Genomic DNA, 25,657 nt, shown 5'->3' with positions numbered 1-25,657 from the left:
CCTCTCTTCTTGCAAGGCTGTATCCGAAATAATAGTGCCAAGAAGAAGGCGTTCCAGTCCAACGGTATAACGTTTGAACCCCTACCGTAGAGAGGTGAATGCCCTGCAGTGTCTGCAGCTCCTGGTGCAGCAGCGTTGAGCAGAGAGAGGAACAAGACACGGACGGGAGAAAGTTGAGCTCAAAGCTTTCTTTTGGCCACTGCAGAGAGAAAGCAGCAGCAAACATGCGGCTGACCCTGCTGACAAAGTCCTTCTCATCGAGAGCCCTGCTAATCCTTCTGTTCGCATGCTGGTGCGATAGCAGTAAGTTACTCACTGCTATTGGACCAGTTACTGCTACTTACTGTAAGTAGAAACCAATGTTGTGGTTGGTTGGTAGCTTAGCTAGCTTGCTAAACTAAAGACCCCTTGGACAGTAAATTATGTGAGTGATGATCTGAGCTATAGCCTATATACGTTGCGGTCGTTAATGGTCGGTGGAAAGGTACTCAAAATGTTTTACTTAAAAGTATCTATACTGCAATGTAGAAATACTCTGTACAGTGTTACAGGTAGAAGTCCGGAATTCAAAATGTACTTGGATAAAAGTATGAAAGTGTTGGGGATCAAAATGTACTTAAAGTACCAAAACTAGAAGTACAAAATGTTGTTTGAAAATAGCAGATCTACAAGCTCACAACGCGGTGTGAGCTTGTAGATTGGCTATTTTCAAACAGCCAAGGTATAACATAGGGCTAAAGTGGTTTATGTATGTGTTATGATATTATAATTTATATCTGCAAAGTAATAAGTAACTAAAGTTTTCAAATAATTGTAGTGGAGTAAAAGTACAATATTTGGATCCGAGATGTAGTGTAGTAGAAGTAAAAGTATTGGAAATTGGAAATATTCAAGTAAAGTTCAAATACCTCAAAATTGTACTTATAAGTAAGTACAGTACTTAAGTAAATGTATTTAGTTACTTTACACCACTGGTGATTTGTTGGTTATTGTGTTGTTGTTTTTCTTTCAGTTTCATTGTCTCCTGAAGAAGCCAACCAGTTTCTGAGCAGATCCAAGAGAGCCTATCAGGTTTTCGAGGAGACGAAGCAAGGCCACTTGGAGAGGGAATGTGTGGAGGAGAGGTGTAGCAAAGAGGAGGCGAGGGAGGTCTTCGAAAACGACCCTGAGACGGTGAGTAGCCCACACCAGCCCTGCAGTAAACTTGGGTGAGAACTTAGCTTCTTGTTCAGTGGAAAAAAATTCTCTGTTTTATTGAGTTGACACTTTAATCAGAGATAACGCCAGGCTGCTGGCTTATTGTTTACCTACATCATCACAACACAGACCATGGTGACCCAAAGACCCATGATTCAGTGGCTGTTGTTCATGCCTCGGTAACTGCTGATACTGACGAACTGAACACATTCTGTGTAAGAGAGAGAGAGAGAGAGACAAGACTATGAGTCAGTGATGGATGGGCATGTACAGTTGAGACCTAGCCTACTTACAGTAATAAGATGCATTGGTGGATACTGACTGCCTGGTGACAATGTTAAAGGGAAACCCAAATGTGAAGATTGTATTGTCTCTGAAAGTCTACTCTGGAGTGATGTTACACCATTCTAACAAAATATCTTATTTGGTGTTTTTTGGATGATGGAAATGGAGTGCACCGTATAAGATTTTGGTCTTCAAAAAATAGCTGTAGAATTGGGTTGAGATCTGGTGACTGGTTGCATATGATTCACACATCATGTTCATACTTATCGAAACACCTTGTGCATCCTGGAAGAGACTGCTCCCATGATCAGGATAGGCATGTTTCATCATAGGATAAACGTGATCACTCAGGAAAACGCTGGATTGATTTGCGGTGACCTTTCCCTCTGGGCACAAGTTGTCGACCCAGACCATGCCAGGAAAATAGGCTAGAACCTCTCTGTATGTAGGCGGGGGTCAAGCATTCAGGCCGGTGTCGTTCTGTTGGTGTATACCACACATGCCCTCGCCCACTTTTGGAGACTATGGTGAATGATGACTCATCTGACCATATCACTTTTTCCCCACAACTAAAATGTGCCTTCTTCCTTGTAATTTGGGGTTTTTATGCACTGCAGATTGAGCAAATCTGAGAGTGAGTGTTGAGGGATGGATTGGATTGTTAATGTTATAATTCAATTGCTAATTTACAATTACAATGAGAGCTGGTGAATTGAGTTGAATGAGAGAGAATATGACCCTCTACCTGTTGTTGTTGACGGATTGCTCTTGCCGACAGCCTGATAATGTACTGTACTGGCATTCTCTGCGCAACAACGAGAACTTTTTCTCTTGGCATTTTGATCCAAAATTGAGGTAATCTTAGTCTGTTTAGCATTTTATACAAGCCACAGAGAGACACAATTGTATCATATAGTACATCTGCATTTATCTCCACGTTTCTTCACTCAATTATTCAGGTTTTTCGTCGTCTGTCTATATAGGAATCAATATACCTATGCAATGCATACAAGAAGGACAACCTTGGAGCTCCATACCTGTAGAGCCAGGTGTTGGTGCTCCATGTCAAGCAGGTCTCCATAAGGCAGGGCCTCCATGGAGTATAGGGCTACAGTGAAGTTGTATAAGAAATACAGATGTTTGTTGGAAAGAGTGTGATTGTGTATTCCTGACAGGTTTTGTTGAACTATAATCAAAACATTGATCTTCACACAAATATGGGCTTCATATTACGGTATAGACAAATCTATATGTACGGTATATGTGTATTGGTTTTCTACATAAATGAAGGGAAACATGCACATCTGCATTCACCCCTTGTTTCTGAGAGGTAAGTTACTGTGTATGGATGGAATCCTGAATTCTTGTTGCCAGATAAGTTGTGCACAAGTAATTTGTCTTGGTGAGGTTGGTGCATTACACTGAAACATCAATATTATAGACACATTTTAACTATTTACTCAATGACAACGATAAGCAAAAATGTTTTTTTGTTTTGTGGATTATCTAGTCTAGTCTATGTGAATGCCTTTCCATGCTAGTACACAACATACTTTAAGTAAGCACTAATCTGTTACTGTGCACACATTCTCTATGACGTGCACAAACAAAGCGTTTTGTTTAACACCTGTGAGGACATTTAGATTAGTTTCAAGTCTGCCTCGGGAATGAGCAGATCAGCCTTTCTACCCATGTGAATGCATAAGCCTATCAAATCCCTTACGTCAACAAAATATGCAAACAAGGACTATAAATATCTTAAATGTGTCAAGAGGAAAACACACTAGCACGTGAAAAGTTGGTTAAAGAATGGTTAAATATTCATTGGCTGGGAATGCAGACTTAAAGCCTCTGAGTGAGAGAGAGAGAGAGAGAGAGGGGGAAAGAGGTATGTGTGGGGTGGTGGCTATTCTGAAACACTGCAGTACTGCAACTATACAGGAGTTTTAATCTCAATTCAACATGATTTATGCTTGCTTGGTGAAGAGATGACTTGTATGTGTCTTGCAAATGAGGTCCTTGTCTATGTTGAGGGATGGATTGTTATTCTTATAATTCAATTAATTATTAATCTCATTGATAATTAACAATGAGAGCTGGCGAGTGGAGTTGAATGAGAGAGAATCTGACCCAGACTAGCCTATGATTACGGGGGCGTGGCTCCGCTCGGCTCAGAGTAAAAGGTGATGTGGAGTGAGAGAGGCTTTCTATAAGAGAGAACTGTGTGTGTGTGTGTGTGTGTGTGTGTGTGTGTGTGTGTGTGTGTGTGTGTGTGTGTGTGTGTGTGTGTGTGTGTGTGTGTGTGTGTGTGTGTGTGTGTGTGTGTGTGTGTGTGTGTGTGTGTGTGTGCGCGCGTGCGCTGTATTGTATAAGTTGTATGTTCATAGGTATGTGAGTGAGACTAGGACTTGCATTAGCAGAATAGGATTTCCCCTGTGCCTGTGGTCTCTTCACAACTTACTGAAGTGCAATCTCATTCATTGATGCATTATTCATGCTGAACGTGCCTGTCTCTGACTCTGCACTTTCCTCTGCTGCAGCCAGGTTTTTGGCTCTGCAGAGTGGGGTGGGGTGGGTGGGGGTCCTCCTTACTGCTCAGTTATCACACATCATCCATACTTTCATAAGTTTCTGGTCAGATAGATACTTTTATATAGTCGTTCAATAGTCGTTTCAGGAGGGGTTGAACAGCTAGCTTAGTACAGCAGTTATAGCAGCCATCATCAACCGAAAGCATCTGTGTCATTTTAGATTTGAGCTATATATATGAGTGTGTGTGTCACGATTTTCGTGCCGAGCTATGAGCTTGTAGATCTGATTTGTGCAAATCTTTGAATATATATTTTTAAAATACATTTATTTTACTCAAATCTTCTGGGGCTCCCTGAAACAAAATATTTTGAGATAGGGGTCGCCGGCCAAATACATGAAAAAGTTTGCTCACCACTGACGTCGCAACACACGTTTTTCAGAAAACTGTTAGGATTAACAGCTCATCCACACTGCCCGCGATGCGACGCGACGTGAGCGATGAAATCTCATTAAAATATATTTGTTTCAATGAGGACGTCCTGACCTACCGTGAGTGACAACGCGTTGTGCCGCGTCGTCGTCCACCCCTCCTGTTTTCGCTCGTGGATCCTCTATTTAAGCGAGGTTTTGCGGCAACGTCCATTGAGGTAAATGGCCATGTCCCCCCCCCCAAACATTTATTATTATTCATTTATTTGATTGGTTCAGGCTACGTCGCAACGCAATGGCCGCTCCATATGCAGACAGCATTTTGCGTTGTGTCGCTCGCGTGCAGTGCGGATGAGGTGTTGGAAGATATTTTTTAGAATAGTCTTAATGGGATAAGCAACATTCCTTACCTCGGCTCCTATAATGTCAATTTGATAAGACGTGTACTTTCACACCTCAGTTGAGCACCTGTACTCTGTAGCCACTGCATGTGTATGGTCTCAACTTTCTGCATTTGGCTCCTGCTGCAGCAGAAGGTCTCTGGAGAACACGGCCGTTCCAGAATCAATCAGTCCGGCTCTAGACCTCTCTATACCTGTCCTACTACTACTGTAGTAGTAGTAGGACTGTACTGGGGGCGGCATAGCTCAGGGGTAGAGAAACTGGTATTAGAGCACGAAGGGTATAAGTCCCGAAGGGTTCCCAGTTCGAATCCGGGCTCCCCCTGAGTTAATGTCGAAGGGTCCTTGGGCAAGACTCTGAACCCCTAATTGCCTCCGGTGAGTAGGTTGGTGCCTTGCATGGCTTCCTCCGCCACCGGTGTATGAATGTGTGTGTGAATGGGTGAATGTAATGCACAATCTATGTAAAGCGCTTTGGATTAAAAGCGCTATATAAATGCACCATTTACCATTTACCATTTTACTGTATCCATGAGGCAGGATGGATCCCAGGCACTACTTTGGAATGCGGGCATTCTCAGAAAGCCTCTGGCAACTGGCCACACTTACTGTAATCATAGAGAGAAGCCCATAAGAGATGATGGCATCATCATGATCACTAATTGGTCCATCCCCACCACACGCATACATCCACAACCACTCCGAAATGTACACATTTTAACTAAATTAAGATGTAAGGTTTTTAGGGCACTGGATCAAATTGATGTCTTGAGTTGAATGTGGTTAGAAAACCCTTTACACGCTCTGAAAAGCCCTGCTGACTCACTGCTTATATCTAATGTATCCTGGTGGGCGTTGTTACCTTGCTTTCTGTGTTCTGTAATTTAGTCTGCTTTGTGTGAGTAAAATCAGTCTTGCATTATAGGTTGTAGATTATAGCCTAACCATTTTAGCCTTTTTTGGAGTGTTTTAAATGTTATGGTTTTGTTTTTTGTCTAAAAATACTTCTCTTTCTGTCTCTCCGCAGGAATATTTCTATCCCAAGTATTTAGGTAAGTTCCTTCATGTAACATGAGATCCTTCAAACTTTCAAACTTTGATATTATGGGTCCTTTTCCACCGGCAAAGAACCGGTTCCAGAACCATTGCCGGTTCAACTTTCTTGGAACCTTGTTTCGTTCTTGAAAACCGGCTTGCGTTTCCACCAGATTGAACCAGAGGAACCAAGGATTGTGTGGTTCCCGTTCGGAACCAACTTTTACGGTTCGGAACCAACTCCGGTTCTCGGTGGAAAAGCTCACCTCTGGTTCATCCCATAGGCAGGAGAAAGAACCAGAACCGCTTCTTTGCCAGTGGAAAAGGCCCCTACGTGTCTTTTCATGATGGACTGAGTATTGAGTAATGATCTCTCACCCTCTCTCACTCTCTGTTCCTGCCCAGCCTGTGTGGAGAAGTTTGGAGACTCAGAGAAGAAGAGGCAGGACCTGGTTACGTGTGTCCACAGTAAGTTTGACAACTGCTCAACTGTCTGACTGTTGGCTTGACAATGGCCTTGTCACTTTAACCATGTGTGCTACTACGAGCAGATGGACATCTCACTTCCTCCTCTTTCTGCTTCTCATTCCTCTCAGTCTCACAAACTTTTCCTTTTCTCAGTCCTTCTCTTTGCCCTCCTTTCCTCGTTCGCCCAGTCTCTTTAGTGTATTAATAGATGCTGAGAGTAGCATTCGGTTGTAGTGTGGGGCTGGGCTGCACTGCAGTATCTCTGCATCACACTCGGACTGTTCTACACACACAGGAAAGGAAACATTTATCAATATGGGGTGTGAAAGAGAAAAGAAAAGTAGCACGAGAATGCATTACCTGGCATCTAATCTAATAGAGTCGTGACTTTGAAGAGCATGTGAATAACATTGCAGCACTTGGCTACCGTGGTCCACCGGCACCGATGGCATGCAGGGGTGTCGCACCAAATTCTGGGCCCTGGGTACAAGGATTCACTGCAGGCCCCCCATTGATGTTCTTCATAGGGGGAGGAGGTTTAACCCATTTACACTGGGAATGCATTATTACGTATTATTTTGTGCTTTAACTATTGAAAAATAGCAGATATACAAGCTCACAGCACAATCGTGAAAATGTATGCAAGTCTTTGACTATTTCCAATCCTTCTAAGGTTTTTAAAAAAAACCTATGTTTCTATGTCAGTGGTGCTCAAACCTTTTCATGTGAAGGACCCCCAAAATCATATGTATTTGGCCACGGACCCCCATCTCAAAATATTTAGTTCCAGGGAGCCCCCAGAAGCAAAAATTTGAGTTAAAAATCTTCGCTAAAAAAATACATATATTCTAAGATTTGCACACATTTTCACGACTTTTCAAAAAAATCAGATCTACCAGCTTGCAGCGCGGCACTGCGCTGTGAGCTTGTGTATCTGCTATTTTTCAATAGCTAAAGTATAGAATAATTAAGGCCCCTCCACCGTGGGCCCTAGTAACTCAGTCCCACTCCCCCCTGTGACGCCCCTGATGGCATGTGCTGGCGACACACCCCCCTGGTTTTCTGGTCACGCACTCACTCACACCGTGACTGCAGCAGCTTTCCTATGAGCCAGCGCATAGGAGATGAGCTGGCTCATAGAAGAGCTGACGTGAGAGAGTCCAGCCTGACGTGAGTGGAGAGAGCCAGCATAGTGCTGCATCAGGCTTCACCCAGCTTCGCTCTGATTGGCCCAGGAACCCGGAGGGTTGCTATGACTCCAATTGTCACCGGCACCGGCTCTTTCTCTCCTCCATTCTGCAGATCTTTTCTCTTTCCCTGTGTGTATGTTAGTCAAGTATATGTTTCCACATGACTGCATATGTACTAAACACTAAATAAACTTTATGACTAATCAACAATTGCTTAATTTGCTCGTTTATTGCATGCATTATTGTCCCATGCTTTCCCACAACAATGCACATTTTGTAATTGCATCTACACACTGATAATAGATGGATGCAATGATGTGTCATAAATTGTTGATCTGCCTAGAAGACTATTGTAATGCAGAGAAAACAATAAATAATGCTAGCAAAGGTTTCCTTTTTTAAGTTATAATATCAGCTTTTGATTTTCATTGGTTATTGAGAAGTGAATGTAATTTTGCCTATTTGTTTTTGGTGACTTGTAAGGGATAGCTCTTGAAGGACAAGCCATGAAAATAATTAATTATGGTGTAACAATATCATACAAAAAATGCAAATGATCAAGATATGACATTTTTGCCTTAGAGGCAAGATACAGAATGATGATATCATACAAATAAGAAAATTACTAAGATATGATAAATGGTTTGAGCATTGGAGACAACCCCCAATACCTGTCTATCTGCCCATATTTTCAGGCACTACTGTTGTTTCAACTTTCTCCTCTAAACCACAGCTAGCGTGCCCACACTTGTTCAGCCTTGCCTGCAGCAGCTATGTAGAGTTGCTTTGATGGGTAGAGGGTCCAGGGAGTTTCCTTGTACAGCAAAGAACTCTGCATGAACTTGGCATGTGCTTACTGCGCAGGACGGGAGTGGAATGGATAAAAGTGAAAATATTTAATATTTTATGCGAAATCGAGAAATCAAGCTTAATTCAGACGCATTTAGGTCCCCATTTGATCATGTTTCCTGTGGGCAAGAGGACAGGTTTGCTGTGTCAGTCAGTCTGAAGTTATGCCATTCCTGTCCCAGAAGCTGGGCCAGCAGCAGGGCTATTTATAATGAATCTCCGATACACAGCTCATGTGATGTCCTTCCTGTATTATCTATCTATTGTATCGCCATATCACTATACTAGACTCTCCATGTATGCATCCGGCATTCCTAAACTTAATTTTGCAAGAATAATGGCATCTCTCTCTCTCTCTCACTCTGTCTGTCTGTCTGTCTATCTTCCCTCTCTCTTTCTCTCTCAGATATTCCAGACCAGTGCTCTCCTTCTCCTTGTAATCCCAGAGGTACAGTGCGGTGCGAAGACAAGAAGGGTGACTTCCTTTGCCACTGTTTCACCGGCTGGATAGGCGCCAGGTGCGAGAAAGGTACGGTCATCACGTCCGTTGAAGCATTCCTCTTGAAGCATACGTTTGCCAGAGAGATAGAGTTGCCTATGCGCTCAGGGAATGATTTACTATGATTTTTAATTAGATTGCAAGCCTGCAAGCATTATGGAAAGGTGAGAGAGGATACAATGGAGAAGTAGAGGTCAGTATGGAGGTGGAGCTTTTGCTGTGTCACTCTGTTTCGTGACTAGCGTATCTCTCGATTTAGCGAGTACATCCTCCGGTCATCGTTGTGACCTTGGTCCTGTCAGCCAATGCCTGTCCACCTTTCAGTGATCCAATCCCCTGCTCTTCTCAGCACCACTTCCCCTCTTCTGGTTTTCATCATCATGAACATGTTACAATTAGAGTTTAGTTTTCTGGTGTATTTATGTAATGTTTTGGACATCCAACCTTCATCAGGCATCTGGTGCCTGATGAAGGTCAGATAACTGAAACATTGTAAGTAATGGTAACTGTTCCTCTCCTACGTACCTCTCCAGAGAAAGAAGGCGTGCAAAAACTATCTATCTTTAAATTTACAAACTCTTGTCAGTTTCGTCACTTAAAACTTCATGGGGTCATGTGTGCCACTGATGACCCGGGGGTGTGCAGTGGAGGTCTTCACGGGGGCCCCGACCCCCGAGATTTCTCGGAACACAGGGCTGTCAATCATTATGTGTATTACCCGAGAGACCCGTACGGGGTTCGGTCAGTGTTTTATCATAGTCACTCGGAGCCGGGTCGGAATGGCCACTTTTCCCTCTGAACACGGGGCTGTCAATCATTATGTGTATTACCCGAGAGGACCCGTGCTGTGTGATCAATCAATGTGTGTGTGTGTGTGTGTGTGTGTGTGTGTGTGTGCACTGGCGTGCGCTCTGATGAGGAGAATGAACGGACTGAAGAGCTGTTTAACGGGTGTGCTGCGTTTAGGCTGACCTAGGATCAGGTCAGTTAGCCGCGAGCCAGTGACATGAATGGCTGTGTAACTGTGAGATGATAATGCTGGTCTAGGATCAGATTAACAGCGGGGGGAAAAGATCTACCGTGCGTAATGCATTCTTGGGCAGCAGGCTGCTGCCCGGCTGATGAGAAAGCACCAGCCTATGGGGCTTTTAAGCCGTGACATCATTTTGTAGTCAGACCTCCAAGCAGATTTATTGTCAATATCTGTCCCTCGCTATTTCAACAGATCCGAGACAAAAATAACAACTAAAATATAATTCTACCACTTTCCTTTCAACAACAAAGAGAAGAAAAATTAGTAAATAGTAAAAATAGTAAAAAGATTCGCTTTTTTTGGGGGAAAAGTTCTCCTCTGCCTATAAAATGATGTCAGACTTAACAGCCCCTATCATGACAAACAAACCGAAAATGACTTACCTCTGGACTTATAGAAAATTGCCTACCCCTAAAAAATAAATAAATCCTCTGGTCTCTCGGAACCTCGGAGATCGGCTATCTTCACAATTTCTGCCTCTTATATTTGACAATTTGGCTGATGTTTAATTTGTTATTTCAGAGGTATTACAAAGTCCTTAAATTGTCACTTTAGAAATGTGCTATACACTAAAACGTTATGTTGGTTTGTTTACTGTTGAGTGAGAAAACAGTGTTGCACATTAAGCTAATCATCTGGGGACCCCCCAAAATAAATTATCCACTGCATGTACTGGGCAAGAATAGGCTAAGCATCATAACATACCACAGGTTTAGAACCACTGTGGTAGTGCGTACTGGCATCAGTCCCGAATAGGCAAAGTAGCTGTTCTAAATCTAATTAACAACCAAGTCAATAACACTGAAATCTATTTGGACTTTTTTTCTGTCTTCCAGTAACACAGATTGTTATGACAGGAGCTGTGCTGTTTTGTTGTTGTGGTTGATGCACTGTCATATTGGGTCAGTAGTATGGATTATTATTATTATGTGTGGGAACTCTGGTCCCAGAGTCCTAGAGCGGAAAGTCACATGTCCCCTTTATGGAGGTCAAAGCCATTTGCTCTGGGGTTGCAACTGCATCCTGTCTATAAAAGGACCTTGGAAGGGTAACAAAGAGATTTAATGAGTGACGTAGGGGTGCAAGATGAATTCTCTGTTTATAAATTGGCACATATAAAGCGGTGTGCACTCGGTTCCCCAGAGGAAAAAAAAAAAGAAATGCAGAAAGTAACACACTCCTGTGCCATGTGCCACCATTCCACACGTTTCCACAGTGACTCATCCTGCCACCTAACTGTGAGAGGAAATCATAACGGAGTCAGTCTGACTGGCTCAGAGACAAGGGCTCTTTTCCACTGGACAACCACACTCTTCCTGAACACACAGCTCTTACACTCAGCTGTAGCCAACGTACAGTATGTCAATTCAGAAAAGGGGGCACTTGACAAAACATGGTTTCAAAGGATGTTTTGGCTGAGCCTTTCAAACGGCATCGAAACTGACAGTATTTAACTTTAATTTACAAATTGACCTGTGATGTGTCCGTACAAAATAAACCTGCTGAACTATGGGCTGCAACCTGAGCTCATGTTAAATTGTGTTGAACACACACCCTCTATTGGATGCTGTTCATGGTTACTATGCTATATTTATTGGCAGATTACAATGAGTGCAGTAAGAAGAACGGGGGATGCGACCACGACTGTAACAACACCATGGGCAGTTACCGATGTTCCTGTCACCAAGGCTACACGCTGATTGAACGCCACACGTGCCAAGGTAAGGCTGACACGGTTTGGGCATGTGATAACTCATGAATGGCACACATTTTATTTTGTTTAACATTTTGGTATAGTATATCTGTAGGCTCCACCTGAAGGGGAAAAAGACAAGAAGTAAAGTTAGGGGTAAAGTTCCTGCTTACCGCACTGGAGACTGGGTTTGAGTCCTCCACTGAAGCCAATAAACAGAGGACAGAGCTGGGGAGACATGAAAATGTTGGTGTTTTGTATGTTTCAGATGTGGATGAGTGTCTGGACCCAAGTGTGTGTGGCACTGCACATTGTGTGAATACCGAGGGAAGCCACGACTGCTTGTGTGAGACAGGCTTTGTCTACGATAATGAAACCAAGAGCTGTGTTGGTAAATACACACACGCATGCACACGCACGCACACAGAGTTTCATAAGAGGTGACTGATTGGACAGCTTTAGTCACAGCTGGGGTTGATGCAGCTGTTTGGTGTCAGGAAAGGAATTCCAGAGAGACATCTGTAGACATGATCTGGAACTAGGTAACAGGTCAACCTCCAGCCCTGTCTTAATAATGTCCATAAACAACTTACTCTGATATTGACACAAACACTTAAAGGTCTTAATGGATGGTCTTATAGAGGCTTTTTTTTACAGTTAAGGCCAGACAGTTTAAGTGAAACAAAGAATGCAGTCAGTCAGTATTCACAAAAAAACTGCTGACACTGAAGATAATAGATTACTGTGAGTCAGTGGTAAGTACAGCAAACCCTCCGTTGATTTACAGACTAAACATGTGCTCTGATTTGAAAACATCACGATAACTATCTGCACCACGACGCTCATAGCAGAAACAACTTTCAAGTGGCTCTGACTCTCCAAAATACGCAATTAGGGAGACGGGAAGCAATCCTGGTTCTTTGATTTGACAAACAAGTTCATTCCTGTCCTTTTCTTTCAAGGGAAGGGAAGAGTGTTAATACAAGTAGTCACTTTCACAATGTATGGTCCCATAATGGCTTGTCAGTTGTCAGTAATGGGGCCAACTGTATATATTTATGAGACCAATGTATCGAAAGCAATATTCCTTTATTTGATAATAACACAACTACCATTAATTCAGATCGTGTAGCATTCCCAGTGACATAAATAACTTGAATGACATGAAAATGATTAATCCTCTGTATATGACCTGCCATGGCTCTGTAGTGGAAACTGGGCTATTCATAACCTCACTCTCCCAAGAATTAACATTTATTTTAGCCAGTCTAATCTTTGCCTTTTAAGGTTGTATTTGGAGACGGGAGATAGCACCCAGCTAACGTCAAACACTAGCAAACCCAAGTGCTGTTTGCATTCCGTGATCTGCTGGTGGGAACGGCTGCTAATGTTTTCTTGCATACTTGCGGTGCACATGTGCTGAGATTTTCTTTTTTCTTTACGGTTCATGTTTTCGGGGCTAGAGTTGCTCCCCTGCCATGATAATCTAATGGGTATATTCCTTCTGTGTCCATCTGTCACTCTCTCTCTCTCTCTCTCTCTCTTTCTTGCTCTCATTTGTCGACCTCTGTGACCTCTTCAAACTTCTCATACTCTCTTCCCACGACGCCACCCCCCACCCTTCAGATGTGGATGAGTGTTTGGAGGGGGTGTGTGCAGAGGAGTGCATGAACACACCGGGGAGTTTCCGTTGTTTTTGCGATGGCCGCCAGGGGAGGAAGTTGAGCCAGGATCTCAGGAGCTGTAAGGTGAAATGCATTCTCGATAGGAACTATTACCCCAATCCTCTCTATACCTCAAATTCCCATACATAACCACTTAAGCCATATTTTATTACCAAATAGTAGCCCGGGCGTTTAATTGGCTAAATCGATTTGAAGCCCTAGTGTTTAATAGAACCGGGTGGCTATTTCCAATACTTATTTACGTCCATTTGAATGGCGGTTAACTATAAGCTTAGTGTTTGTATCATTCTGGCCCTGATTATGTTTCAATAGGAATAAGGATGAAATCTTAACCTTCTGCTCTATAATGTCTTCCTCCAGCCTATAACCCCATGTATGTCATTGACGCTGAAGAAGAACCCTCGGTCTCTCTACCTGGGCCGTATGTTTAGTGGAGTGCCAGTGATACGGTTGCGCTTTCGCAGGAGGGTTCAAACTGGGTAAGAACTACTATACTTAGTTCAATGCTGTTGAAGTCTGTGCTTATGTTCAACATATTTTAACTTGTGCATCTGGCCCACACACAGTCTTACAACAACAATGAACAGTCCTTACACATGATAATCCTACCCCACGAGATTGAACTGAACTGACTTGGGAAGAGAAAACATTCTCTAGTCTGAATAGTCACGTGATTGATACCCACAATTCCAAAATACATTTTTACAAGGAAGGAGAAAAGAATGCTTTTGCAAGCATGACCTCCTTAGCTTATAAGATAAAGATTTAAGATCAGATAAAAACAAAAAGGAATTTCCTGTTTTCACTCCTGGCCATTTTGGTATTTTTGTTTCGCTCTCTTGCATATTAAATTATGATTTGCTCGTCCCACTGACAGCATTGCCATGACCTTTTATCTGCTGTCTCTTCCTTGTCTAGGTTCTCAGCGGAGTTTGACTTCCGCACTTACGATCCAGAGGGGGTGATCTTCTTCGCTGGGGGACACCTCAACAGCTCTTGGATTGTGCTCGCAATGCATCATGGGAAGCTTGAGCTGCAGTTGAAGTACGGTACGGTCAGCAGGGTGACTAGCAGTGGACCCGTTGTCAACGATGGCCAGTGGAGAAAGGTGAGATTGTTTCTACTAAATCTAATAGTTAATCGAACTAATCAATTTAATCAATTCTAAGAAGATTGATTTTAACACTTTAACAATTTTAACACCATAGTTTTGCCACAACTAATGTAGATTAACTGCCATGGCTTTTTCCGCGGCACTCCACGGGGGAATCGTTATCATGTGTGTGGACATGTTGGACATCCAAGTGTTAATACAAATCATTGATTTGTGGGAGAAACTTTTTTTAAATAGCAAAAATGCAGTAGCTGTTCTACAAGCTTACAACGCAATGTGATGCGTTAAGAGTATTTGATTAATGGAAGAAGTAATCGATAGAATAATGACAAGATGAGAAGATAGTTGGTAGTTGGAGCCACCAGTGTCTCCTGAATGGAAAACCAAACCGCATTTACCAAAGACTTAATCTTCACAACACGGTAAACCTGAAATATTCCGATTTGATTTCTTCCCAGATCTCGGTGGAGGAGCAGGGCCGGAGCTTGGTGATTAAGATCGACAGGGAGGCGGTAATGAAGATCGCAGTGAACGGGGACTTGTTCACACTGAAGAAAGGAATCCATGAGCTCAACCTGACGGTGGGAGGAGTTCCCTTCAAGGAGGACGGCCTTGTCAATCAGGTGTGTTTGTGTTTTTTTTTTAATTTTTTTATTGATCCTTGCTTTGTGCCCGAATGTTTGCTGTGTGTTTTCCTGAGTGTTTCTTTAGCATTCTGGCTTGTCGTGTGGTGCAGGTGAACCCGCGTTTGGACGGCTGTATGAAAGAGTGGCGCTGGTTGACGGGGGAAGACACTTCCATCCAGGAGACCATCAGCTACAATGACAACATGCAGTGTTATAGCACTGAGGACCCCGGAGCCTTCTATCCTGGCACAGGCTTTGCTTTCTTCAACATCACTTACGGTGTGTGTGTGTGTGTGTGTGTGTGTGTGTTTAAGACCTCGAAAGCATCCGTGTTACTTTACATTTTTACCACTTTAACCATTATTTTATACTTTGGCTATTTTTTGTTTGTTAGACATTTGTAGAATGGGCCTCAGGTCTTAATAATGGGTTAAACATTTATGGGTATTGCATGACATCAGTGTTGATTGCTGCCATGGGGATGTGTACAGTTGCTGAATGTTGTTTTTGTTTGGTTGAATGCAAGTTGAATGCTGTTTATATTTGAAGTGCATAACCCCCCACCCTCACCCTTCCGTTCTCTTCTAGGGATGGGACGATAAGCGATATTATCGTTTATCGTGATAAAAAACACTCACTATAATCGTATCGTGGAGATTTAAATTATCGTGATTTCGTCCTCCGTCATGCACTGGGATCAATTCACCTTTTATTTGCCGAGCTGCATATCCTGTACCACTTAAACCCTCTATAAATGGTAAAAGGTACTTATACGTACTTGATACAGTCTTTTTTTCACTCTCTATCAAATGTCTTTGCCAAAAAATAGTCGAGCGTTGTGAGCTTGTAGATCTTGCTATTTTTTGGCAAATGTTCCGCCCCAGGTTAATGTATTTTGATTATCGCGATAATATCATAAATCGCGATTTCTTTTGTCACAATCCCTATTCTCTTCTCATGTCCTCCTTCTCCCTCCCGTCCCGTCGCAGAATCCCAGAACCTGAGTGTCCTGCTGACCCTGCGGCCGACCTCTGCCATAGGAGTTCTGTTTGCCCATGTCTACCAGGACACGGTGCCATTCTCCATCTCTCTGGCCGACTACCACCCTGGTCTGGACGAGTGGAGAGATGTGAGTACATCTCTGAGTGGGGGGGATTTGTGCACGCAGCGTTCAATGTGTAAAGAAAAACAAAAAAAACAAGGCTCTATTATTTATCCTAAAAAGTTACAAATAACAGCCAATGTACAATCTCACACATTCTTTAGTTTGTGTTTTTTGGCAAATGTTGGAGATTTGCCCAAAATATGGACACCAGGGTTACAGTGGTTAACATACATGTTTAATTAAATGGTTATCAAATATAAATATCAAGCAGACTGTCTCCATTTCAAAATCAAATGCATATACGCATTTAATTTGGTCTGACCAGATGCAGGGGTAAAATATACAGTGAGCGGAGATACAAATGGATGACCGAGGGGGATACCAAAAGCCACCCCCCATCCCCACCAGATAAATCGAACCCTGGGTGCATGCATGCATGAATGATACAATGAGTTGATCAATGTGGTGAATCTAAGTAATGTTCTCACCAGTAGACATATTGATATAGTTTGTTTGTCTGTCTGAACTCGGATGGCTGTGTTTCCAGTTTGTCCTGGTGTCGGTGGGTGATGTCATTGTTGCCAGCGCTCCGGCCCTGCTGTGTGACGGAGAGAGTCATGAGATCCAGGTCACGGTCACAGGCAACCAGACCCTGTTGTTTGTGGACGGCCAGCCGGGACGCAGCGAAGACAACCAGGAACCTGTGGACCTCCAGCTGCCATCCAGCACTTTTATAGGAGGCCTCCCAGGTGACCACGCGTGTTAATTGACCTAACATATCGATGGCCAAAATGCAAAACCTCCTATCTGCATATTTAATTATGTTTTGGATTTCACTTGAAACTAGAAAAATATTGTTCCTTCGAAACAATTGTGGGCTCGCTTCAAGCCAGAAAACAATGGCTATAAAAGCACAACATGTCAAGATCGCAGGCAGTGCTCTCTTTGACGTTATTGACGTCAAAGATTGGTCCATTTTGTTCCAAAAATGTGTTGTGCAAAAGTTGACCCGCTGGTGGCGCTATAACAGGCCAATGTGAGAAGGTTGGTATCTGTTCCTTGACCTATTGGGAATGTGCTTGCAAGATTTCACGCACATCCCAGGCTGTGTTCATGATTTGAGGTGTTTTTGGCTTTGGACACTTTATCGCTGCTTGCAGCTATATTTATTATTATTATTTTATAATTTTTTTGTGTGCACTTCATAGGCATGTTAGATAAATGTTAGATAAAGGTCCTTAGATTGCGTGTAGAATGTTTCATGCAAATTGCAAAAAAATCCTAGAATAAAAACGGGTTTAAGCGTTTTACAAACTGCTCAAAATTATATAGCGCCCCCCTTTGGCCATTTGGGGTAAGATTGGTTTCAGTGATATTTGAACTAACCCTCTACACTATTTTGTCATGAAAATGTGACTTTGCTTGTATGTTTGAGGCAGAAGAATAATTTGCATAAAAATGCAATATTGTTTGAATTATTTAAAAAAGCATGTTTCAATATTAAAGAAATCCGATCTGACAGATCTTTAGATATCGGTCCAAAGTTCATGTAAAAAAAGTTTTGTGCATGTGACGCGAAAATTCCAGAATAAAAGCGGGTTTACGCGTTTTACAAACTGCTCAAAGTGGCGGAAAATCGAAGGGCGGAGCTTACTTAACAACGACACAGATGTCTTCCGCTTGAGTCAAAGCACGCGTGTAACAAGTTGCATGTCTTCAAACGAAACGAGTCATGACTTATGCCCGTTTGAAGTTTGAATTTTCAGACGCTTCGTATAGCGCCCCCCTTTGGCCGATTGGAATAAAATTGGTTTCAGTGATACTTTGACTAACCCTCCACATCTTTGCCAAATGCCATGAACGTGTAACTTTGCATGTATGATTTAGAGGCCGAAGAATAATTTGCATAAAACCGCAATATATATTAAACTAGAAGAGAAAATTTCTAAGAAATTTTAAGTGTGCCTGCAGCTCGCTAAGTCTGTGCAACCTTGTGTAGCGGTTGGTGTTAGCATTAGCGTTATTTCATTTGACGCAACCCGCGTGTCTGTATGACAAACGGTTCACGAGATCAAGGGTCACTTCCTGTTTGGTGAGGGGCACTTCCTGTTTGGCGAAATAGGCCCCAATTAAGGTCATGGACGATTAATGAATTAAAGCTGCAAGCAGCGATGACCGGGCCCTCGCAGCTCTACCCACGTCACAAGGCCAGCAGCCAATCAGAAACCAAACAGGAAGTCAGCCATTTCGACTAATTAGTGGCGTTTTGGAGCATTTTTGGCCGTTATCACGGGTCGCACTTTAACGACAGTTTTTTGAGAAAAAATTGTTTTGTGAGAAAAAAAAAAATTGAGAAAAAAAAAATTAGAGAAAAAAAAATTGAGAAAAAAAAATTTGAGAAAAAGAAATTTGAGAAAAAAAAATTTTGAGAAAAAAAAATTTTTGAGAAAAAAAAAATTTGAGAAAAAAAAATTGAGAAAAAAAAATTTGAGAAAAAAAAAATTTGAGAAAAAAAAATTTGAGAAAAAAAAAATTTTTGAGAAAAAAAAATTTGAGAAAAAAAAATTTGAGAAAAAAATTTTTTTGAGAAATTTTTTTTTTGAGAAAAAAATAAATGTATGACACCAGCCGCGAGTCTGTACGACAAACGGTTCATGAGTTATAGAGGCACTTCCTGTTTGGTGAAGGGCACTTCCTGTTATAGAGGGGGCGGGGCTTAATCAATTACAGCTCATCCCTATTGGTCGGAAAAAGACCAAAGTTGTGTGAGCATTTTACATTTTAAATGATGTTGCTAGGCAAAAGTATGGCAGAGTTATGTGGCGCCAAAGTTTCTGTTTTTTTTTCGGTGTCCCCCATTCAAAGTCAATGGAGTTTTTGGGCGTCGTTTTTTGCGAATTACGTCGCAATGGTAACGCGGATCGGAAAGAAAAGTAATAGCACACCATTCCCGGCCGAGCCGCACGTTTTGATGTATATATTGCGGGGGTGGCGTAAATCGTGCGGCAGTTATTAAGTGCCGAAATTTCCCCCATTCTAAGTCAATGGGGTTTTTGGGCGTCGTTTTTTGCGAATTACGTCGCAATGGTAACGCGGATCGGAAAGAAAAGTAATAGCAACCTATTCCCGGCCGAGCCGCACGTTTTGATGTATATATTGCGTGGGTGGCGTAAATTGTGCGGCAGTTATTACGTGCAGAAATTTGTGGCGAAACTATGGACTTAATTAATTAACTAGAAGAGAAAATTTCTAAGAAATTTTAAGTGTGCCTGCAGCTCGCTAAGTCTGTGCAACCTTGTGTAGCGGTTGGTGTTAGCATTAGCGTTATTTCATTTGACGCAACCCGCGTGTCTGTATGACAAACGGTTCACGAGATCAAGGGTCACTTCCTGTTTGGTGAGGGGCACTTCCTGTTTGGCGAAATAGGCCCCAATTAAGGTCATGGACGATTAATGAATTAAAGCTGCAAGCAGCGATGACCAGGCCCTCGCAGCTCTACCCACGTCACAAGGCCAGCAGCCAATCAGAAACCAAACAGGAAGTCAGCCATTTCGACTAATTAGTGGCGTTTTGGAGCATTTTTGGCCGTTATCACGGGTCGCACTTTAACGACAGTTTTTTGAGAAAAAATTGTTTTGTGAGAAAAAAAATTTGAGAAAAAAACTTTTTTGAGAAAAAGAAATTTTGAAAAAAAAAATTGTGAGAAAAAAAATTTTTGAGAAAAAAAAAATTGAGAAAACATTTTTTTTGAGAAAAAAAAAATTAGAGAAAAAAATGGAGAAAAAAAATTTGAGAAAAAAAAAATTTTGAGAAAAAAATTGAGAAAAAAAAAATTTGAGAAAAAAAAATTTTTGGAGAAAAAAAATTTTTGAGAAAAAAAAAATTTTGAGAAAAAAATTGAGAAAAAAAAATATTTGAGAAAAAAAATTTGAGAAAAAAAAATTTGAGAAAAAAAATTTGAGAAAAAAAAAATTTTGAGAAAAAAAAATTGAGAAAAAAAAAATTTGAGAAAAAAAAATTTGAGAAAAAAAAATTTTGAGAAAAAAAATTTTTTGAGAAAAAAAAAATTGAGAAAAAAAAAATTGAGAAAAAAAAAATTTGAGAAAAAAAAAATTGAGAAAAAAAAATTTGAGAAAAAAAGAAAAGGTATGACACCAGCCGCAAGTCTGTACGACAAACGGTTCATGAGTTATAGAGGCACTTCCTGTTTGGTGAAGGGCACTTCCTGTTAAAGAGGGGGCGAGGCTTAATCAATTACAGCTCATCCCTATTGGTCGGAAAAAGACCAAAGTTGTGTGAGCATTTTACATTTTAAATGACGTTGCTAGGCAAAAGTATGGCAGAGTTATGTGGCGCCAAAGTTTCTGTTTTTTTTTCGGAGTCCCCCATTCAAAGTCAATGGAGTTTTTGGGCGTTGTTTTTTGCGAATTACATCGCAATCGTAAAGCGGATCGGAAAGAAAAGTAATAGCACACCATTCCCGGCCGAGCCGCACATTTTGATGTATATATTGCGGGGGTGGCGTAAATCGTGCGGCAGTTATTACGTGCCAAAGTTTCCCCCATTCTAAGTCAATGGGGTTTTTTGGCGTCGTTTTTTGCGAATTACGTCGCAATGGTAACGCGGATCGGAAAGAAAAGTAATAGCAACCTATTCCCGGCCGAGCCGCACGTTTTGATGTATATATTGCGTGGGTGGCGTAAATTGTGCGGCAGTTATTACGTGCAGAAATTTGTGGCGAAACTATGGACTTAATTAATTAATTAAGTATGGCGGATTACAATAAGTGTTTTGCCATTGCGTTGCATGGCAGGCACACTTAATTAAGTATGGCGGATTACAATAAGTGTTTTGCCATTGCGTTGCATGGCAGGCACACTTAATTATTAAAAAATTATATTTCACTTTAAAAGAAATCCGCCGAGATTAGTTTGACCGTATTGGTCCAAAGTTCATGTGAAAAACGTTTTGTGCACTTGACGCGAAAATCCCAGGAGGAGATAGATTTTTACTGTTTTTCATATAATTCCGAATTGTGGGAGACCTAAAGGTCAGAGGTCAAAAGTTAGAGGGTAAAAGTTGTTCGGCATGAGGAGACGCATAAGTGTATACAGGTTTCATGGCTGTACCTCAAACACAGCATGAGCTATACCTGTTCAAAGATCGCACTTTCGAAGGCTTCCTACAGCGCCACCATTTGGCCGATTGCTGTAAAAAGTAATAGCACACTTCACCACTGTAAGCTGAACACATTGATGTTTTTATTTTCATTTTCTCACTAAGTATGTAGGAGTAGAAAGGAACCGAAAATCCCGTCTACTTACTAGATAAACAAATAAATAAATAAATAATGACAATATCTAAAGTGTGCTCGCCAGGTACTGGCGAGCCCACAATGAGGACAACAGGCTATCTGCAAGATCGTTCTGCCCCTCATTTTGTAAAAAATGTCATGTGATAGAACCCCGATTTTGTTCTGTTTCAGTAAGTGGCAAAATGTTGAAGCTCAAAGCCTACTATCTTTATTGCCTTGTTAATTGCTAATGATTGGTATCAGGTGGTGAAACTTTTACCACACCAAGAGGGTGAGTTGATAAAAAAATGTTAATGGTAATACAAGCTCCCAAAGCATCACATCACAATGCCTAGTGAGCTTGTAGATGTTTTCTTTTTTTAATTCTCACCAACAAGGACATACCCAAAATTGGTTAATATGGTTTAATTTATGGCTAGGTAATTTACCTCTATGGTTCTCAAAGTGGGGTCCTCCTAACTATCAATCATTTAACTGAGGAGGACCCCCTTAAGAACCCATGGGGTACCCAGCTAAATGATTCGTGGTTAGGAACCAAGTGGACCCTGAGAGCTATTGGGATCTGTGGTGGTCTAAGCCTAATGCATGCCAATCTGGGGGGTCCTTGAAATGAAAATGTGAGAACAGAACCTGACGTGCTTGTATGTGTTCCCCTCTCCCCTCAGATGTTCCACTGGTGTCCACCCTGGTGTCAGCGTCCTACAGCGGCTGCATGCAAGTCAGTGTCGGTGGGCAGTCTGTGGACCTGGACCGGGCCATACACAAACACAATGACATCCGCTCACACTCTTGCCCTCTGTTGGACTCTCGCCAGTGAGCAGTGAGCCCGGTCTGACCAAAATGGATACATAAACAGTTCATTGAGGCAATGTAGACTTTGGAAATTATTGCACAAATAAGGCTCGAGGGGAAAATGGTGAGTACTAGATTGGAATGGAAAAACAAAACAAGAACCAGGCCTCCTGGTTCAAGCTGCACCCCTTGTGATGCTGTGACACCGCCACCTAGAGGTATTTGTGGTGTACTGTCACAGATCAGTATTGTGACCCAGCCAGCCACAATTGAGCAACGTTTCCTCCACTTGTGAGAATAAATGCTGCGCAACATTGCCTCAAAAACTGTCCGTGTATACAGTATCATATAGCCTTTTTAAGCCCACACAATTCCACAGGGCCTTATTCAGGTCAATGTCGAATAGTCAGTCCTGAGTCGGCCTGATGAGACTGACATCCTGTGCACAATTGCAGATCTGATTGAATATTTGCAGGCAATATCCTAGTAGTTGCCAACTCCTGTTGGTGGATAGAGCTGATGCCATATTGCTTGCGTCCAGTTCACTCAAAGGGCCTGTGTTCACCAAGCTCTGACGAAAAGTGACAACCTTGTATCAATGGTCGACCACAATCGTTAAGGTCTGTGGTCACCTTACGACAACATGGGACCAGATCTATAATCCAAGCTCAGCTCTCTCCTACACAGAGAATATTTATGAATATGTATCTAGATCTCCACTAGTGTTTAGTGCATAATGACTTATGCCTAATTTATAATTCGGTGTACTCGCGCAACGAAGTATGAATTAGACATAAGAGGTTGATGAGACTAAAGGTCTTTACACACTGGGGGGGTGATGAATAAACAAAGAATCTGCAGCAGGTATTTTGCATCCGAACTATTCATATATGCCTCAGTCGTACAGGTTGATGCCTTTATATGTGGGTGTACTCAAAAGTCCAAAAGATATATTTTGTGGGGCAAAAATAATCAAGTGTGTAGGGACGTTTGGACCAACCGTGTCAGTATTTGGCACAAAGCAGCGTTCTGTAGGAAACCTTGCACATTGTTGCAGATAGAAATGGACTGTGACGTGAAGCCATTCTCTTGTTTTCCTCCTGTTGGCCATACGCTCCAGGTCTATCTGCAGCCTTAAAAATGAACCACGTGCCTACTATAAGAACAACTAACACACCCTATCCACAGCTCCTCCTCCCCTTCTATCCCGGGGTGTGTTCAGCAATGGTGCAAAGTGTGTTGTGAAGCTGCGGATGGCGATGTAACCTACAAACCAGAGCTGCTGCTAATCTCTCATGCTATGACTTAACAGTCCTTGTAGTTCTACACACGATACATCTCTATCTCAGCGTCCTGTAGCGCTGCACCTTTTTTGAACAGGGTCCTCTTTAGCCACACCCCTATGCCCGTTGCACCAATAAAGTGATCCAGTCTCACTCAATAAACCACCCTTAACTCACACAGGCCCCTCCTCTCCCTCTGAATCAAACAGTACAGTGAAAAATGCCAGTACCAAGAACATGCATAAAAGCAGTCCGAGTTTGAAACTGAAGCACAGGGAGGGGCACTCTCCGTCTGTGGAGAGAGAGAAAGCACTGCACCGTCCGCACCACGCAAGCTACTGAGAGTAAAAAGTGTGCGCTGTAATATAACTGAATATGTAAATAATGTGACTGTACAATGCTTTGTAGAGGACAGAATGCAAAACCGTACCTTTTCACTCGTGAAGGTAACCTACACACAACCATTTCCGTTGGTCTAAAGGGGCTGGTTTCCAAACACACATAACCAAACAGGCCAGAGAGGTATCTTCATAGAAGAACGCTCTCGTTATTTATCCTGGAAGTTCTTTACCACAGTTCCTCACAACACCTTCTCTCCTGCCTCATTAAAAAAAATGATGCTTCTTCAGGGAAAGACCCTGAGCAAACCTTGAGCCGTCCCTTGAAAGGCGTCCGGAAGGTTGCGTGTTTTTCCAGGGATCGCAGAACTATGTTTGAGATGTTTTAGATTAGTTTCTAAATAGGTGCTGAGGAAATCAGACCCCACTGAGTTAAAAATAGAGAATGTCTGTCTGAGGAGCAGTATGATTGAGAATGCTAAAAGGGCTCCAGCGTTGTTTTTGTTCCCTCTGTTTTTATCATTAGTGCTCTGATGACTGAATGCCCGAATGTAGAGCTTGACATGGTATTGTTTATTTTTTTTATTATCATATGTGTTGTATATTGAACTTCAATTTGTTTTGTTTTTTTATGTTTCACTTTTAACTGCCAGTATGTGTACTATTGCTGAGAGAAGTCTGCCTTTTTTATTTTTAACTTCCCTCACAAATGAAATCCTATTTGAACACAAAAATAAATGCGGTTGTATGAAGAAAATTATATGGAGTAAAAACTGTATTTTAAAAACAATGACCTGGTTTTGAAGTAGTTTGTTTGTAAGCTGCACGATGACTCACCATGTTAGTATTCCTTGAAAAGCTTTCTTCTTCTAATCCAGGCCCGCTTATAAGGCTGGCCGTGCAGAATGCAGATACAAGCACCGACTGGTACCAACATCCTTTGATTCCCTTCTCATGTTGCTTCACTGCACATAAAATGATTACTTTTGCTGTGTGGCAAGCTGTCATTTCATGTAAACAAACATATTGGCCGGGAAGGCAATCCTTTTAGACTGCTAGCAAATGCATCAACAATACAGGTACTTTAACCACTTGTACTTTGTCAATACAAAAATAACTGATTTCACAGGAGCTCACAATGTGACGTGTTGTGAGCTTGTTGATCACTGATTTAGCAAGTAAAATAATTGGTTGAAAGTGCTAATTGTTTTCTCTTATCCTGGGGAGTAGGCTAAATCAAGGGTCTTCAACAGGGGTCCAGGACCCCTACGGTGTCCCCAGAGTTACTACAGGGGGTCCTCCAAATCTTTGTGTGATAGAAACTTTTTTTCTCCTTTTTTATATTAACCACTTGAACCCTAGTGTCCATATTCTGAGAACTTTAGCCAAAAATAGCCGATCTGCAAGCTCACAACACCTCGCACTGTGAGGCGTTGTGAGCTTGTAGATCGGCTATTTTCGTCAAAGAGGTTTGGTGTAGAGGGGAAGAAAGAGCACACTAAGTACAGAGTGAAAGGTCAAGTTTATTAAGTATTGACGGTTCAAGTGGTTAAATATCTGAAAACAAACACAAATTGACATTAATCCAAAATACACTGATGATTGTGCTGTCAAACGATTAAACTACAGTATATGGAATCTATGAAAAGGTTGTGGGGGTCCCTGCTTCATCTCTCAACTAAGGAGTCCTTGGCCTGAAAACGAAGTCTTGAAGACACCTGAATTACATAATAATCACACATTAACAGTCCAGTTTAATGTAAAATCTGGTGTTTGGAAATTGATTCGA

At 41.9% G+C, this 25,657-nt stretch overlaps 1 protein-coding gene across 2 annotated transcripts; it reads left to right on the top strand.

The window, feature by feature from the left end:
* On the top strand, positions 1–24,658 carry gas6 (growth arrest-specific 6). 2 transcript variants are annotated; one of them, XM_080729850.1, is made up of 15 exons: positions 1–303; positions 1,013–1,173; positions 5,872–5,896; positions 6,285–6,347; positions 8,793–8,915; positions 11,520–11,639; positions 11,880–12,002; positions 13,238–13,359; positions 13,657–13,775; positions 14,215–14,404; positions 14,869–15,033; positions 15,147–15,315; positions 16,026–16,165; positions 16,689–16,890; positions 22,121–24,658. In XM_080729850.1, exons 1-15 carry the CDS (start codon positions 99–101, stop codon positions 22,270–22,272), a joined length of 2,079 nt encoding a protein of 692 aa, XP_080585976.1. In that variant the 5' UTR covers positions 1–98; the 3' UTR covers positions 22,273–24,658. The 2 variants fall into 2 exon arrangements, with proteins under 2 accessions (XP_080585976.1, XP_080585975.1); XM_080729849.1 differs by having other exon boundaries at positions 1–345.
* Positions 24,659–25,657: the final 999 nt, after the last annotated feature.

This window comes from Nannobrachium achirus (genome assembly GCF_963921795.1).
Source record: "Nannobrachium achirus genome assembly, chromosome: 7".
NCBI lineage: Eukaryota > Metazoa > Chordata > Actinopteri > Myctophiformes > Myctophidae > Nannobrachium > Nannobrachium achirus.
Note: the sequence above shows the minus strand (reverse complement) of the source record. Positions and strands in the feature narration are given on the sequence as shown.

What these genes read in the sequence shown, in the direction of transcription:
- gas6 (XM_080729849.1), top strand. Translation starts at nt 99, where the DNA reads ATGCCCTGCAGTGTCTGCAGCTCCTGGTGCAGCAGCGTTGAGCAGAGA. An exon ending in TGAACGCCACACGTGCCAAG is followed by an intron (nt 11,640 to 11,879) that starts GTAAGGCTGACA and finishes TGTATGTTTCAG; the next exon opens with ATGTGGATGAGTGTCTGGAC. An exon ending in GTCTGGACGAGTGGAGAGAT is followed by an intron (nt 16,166 to 16,688) that starts GTGAGTACATCT and finishes CTGTGTTTCCAG; the next exon opens with TTTGTCCTGGTGTCGGTGGG.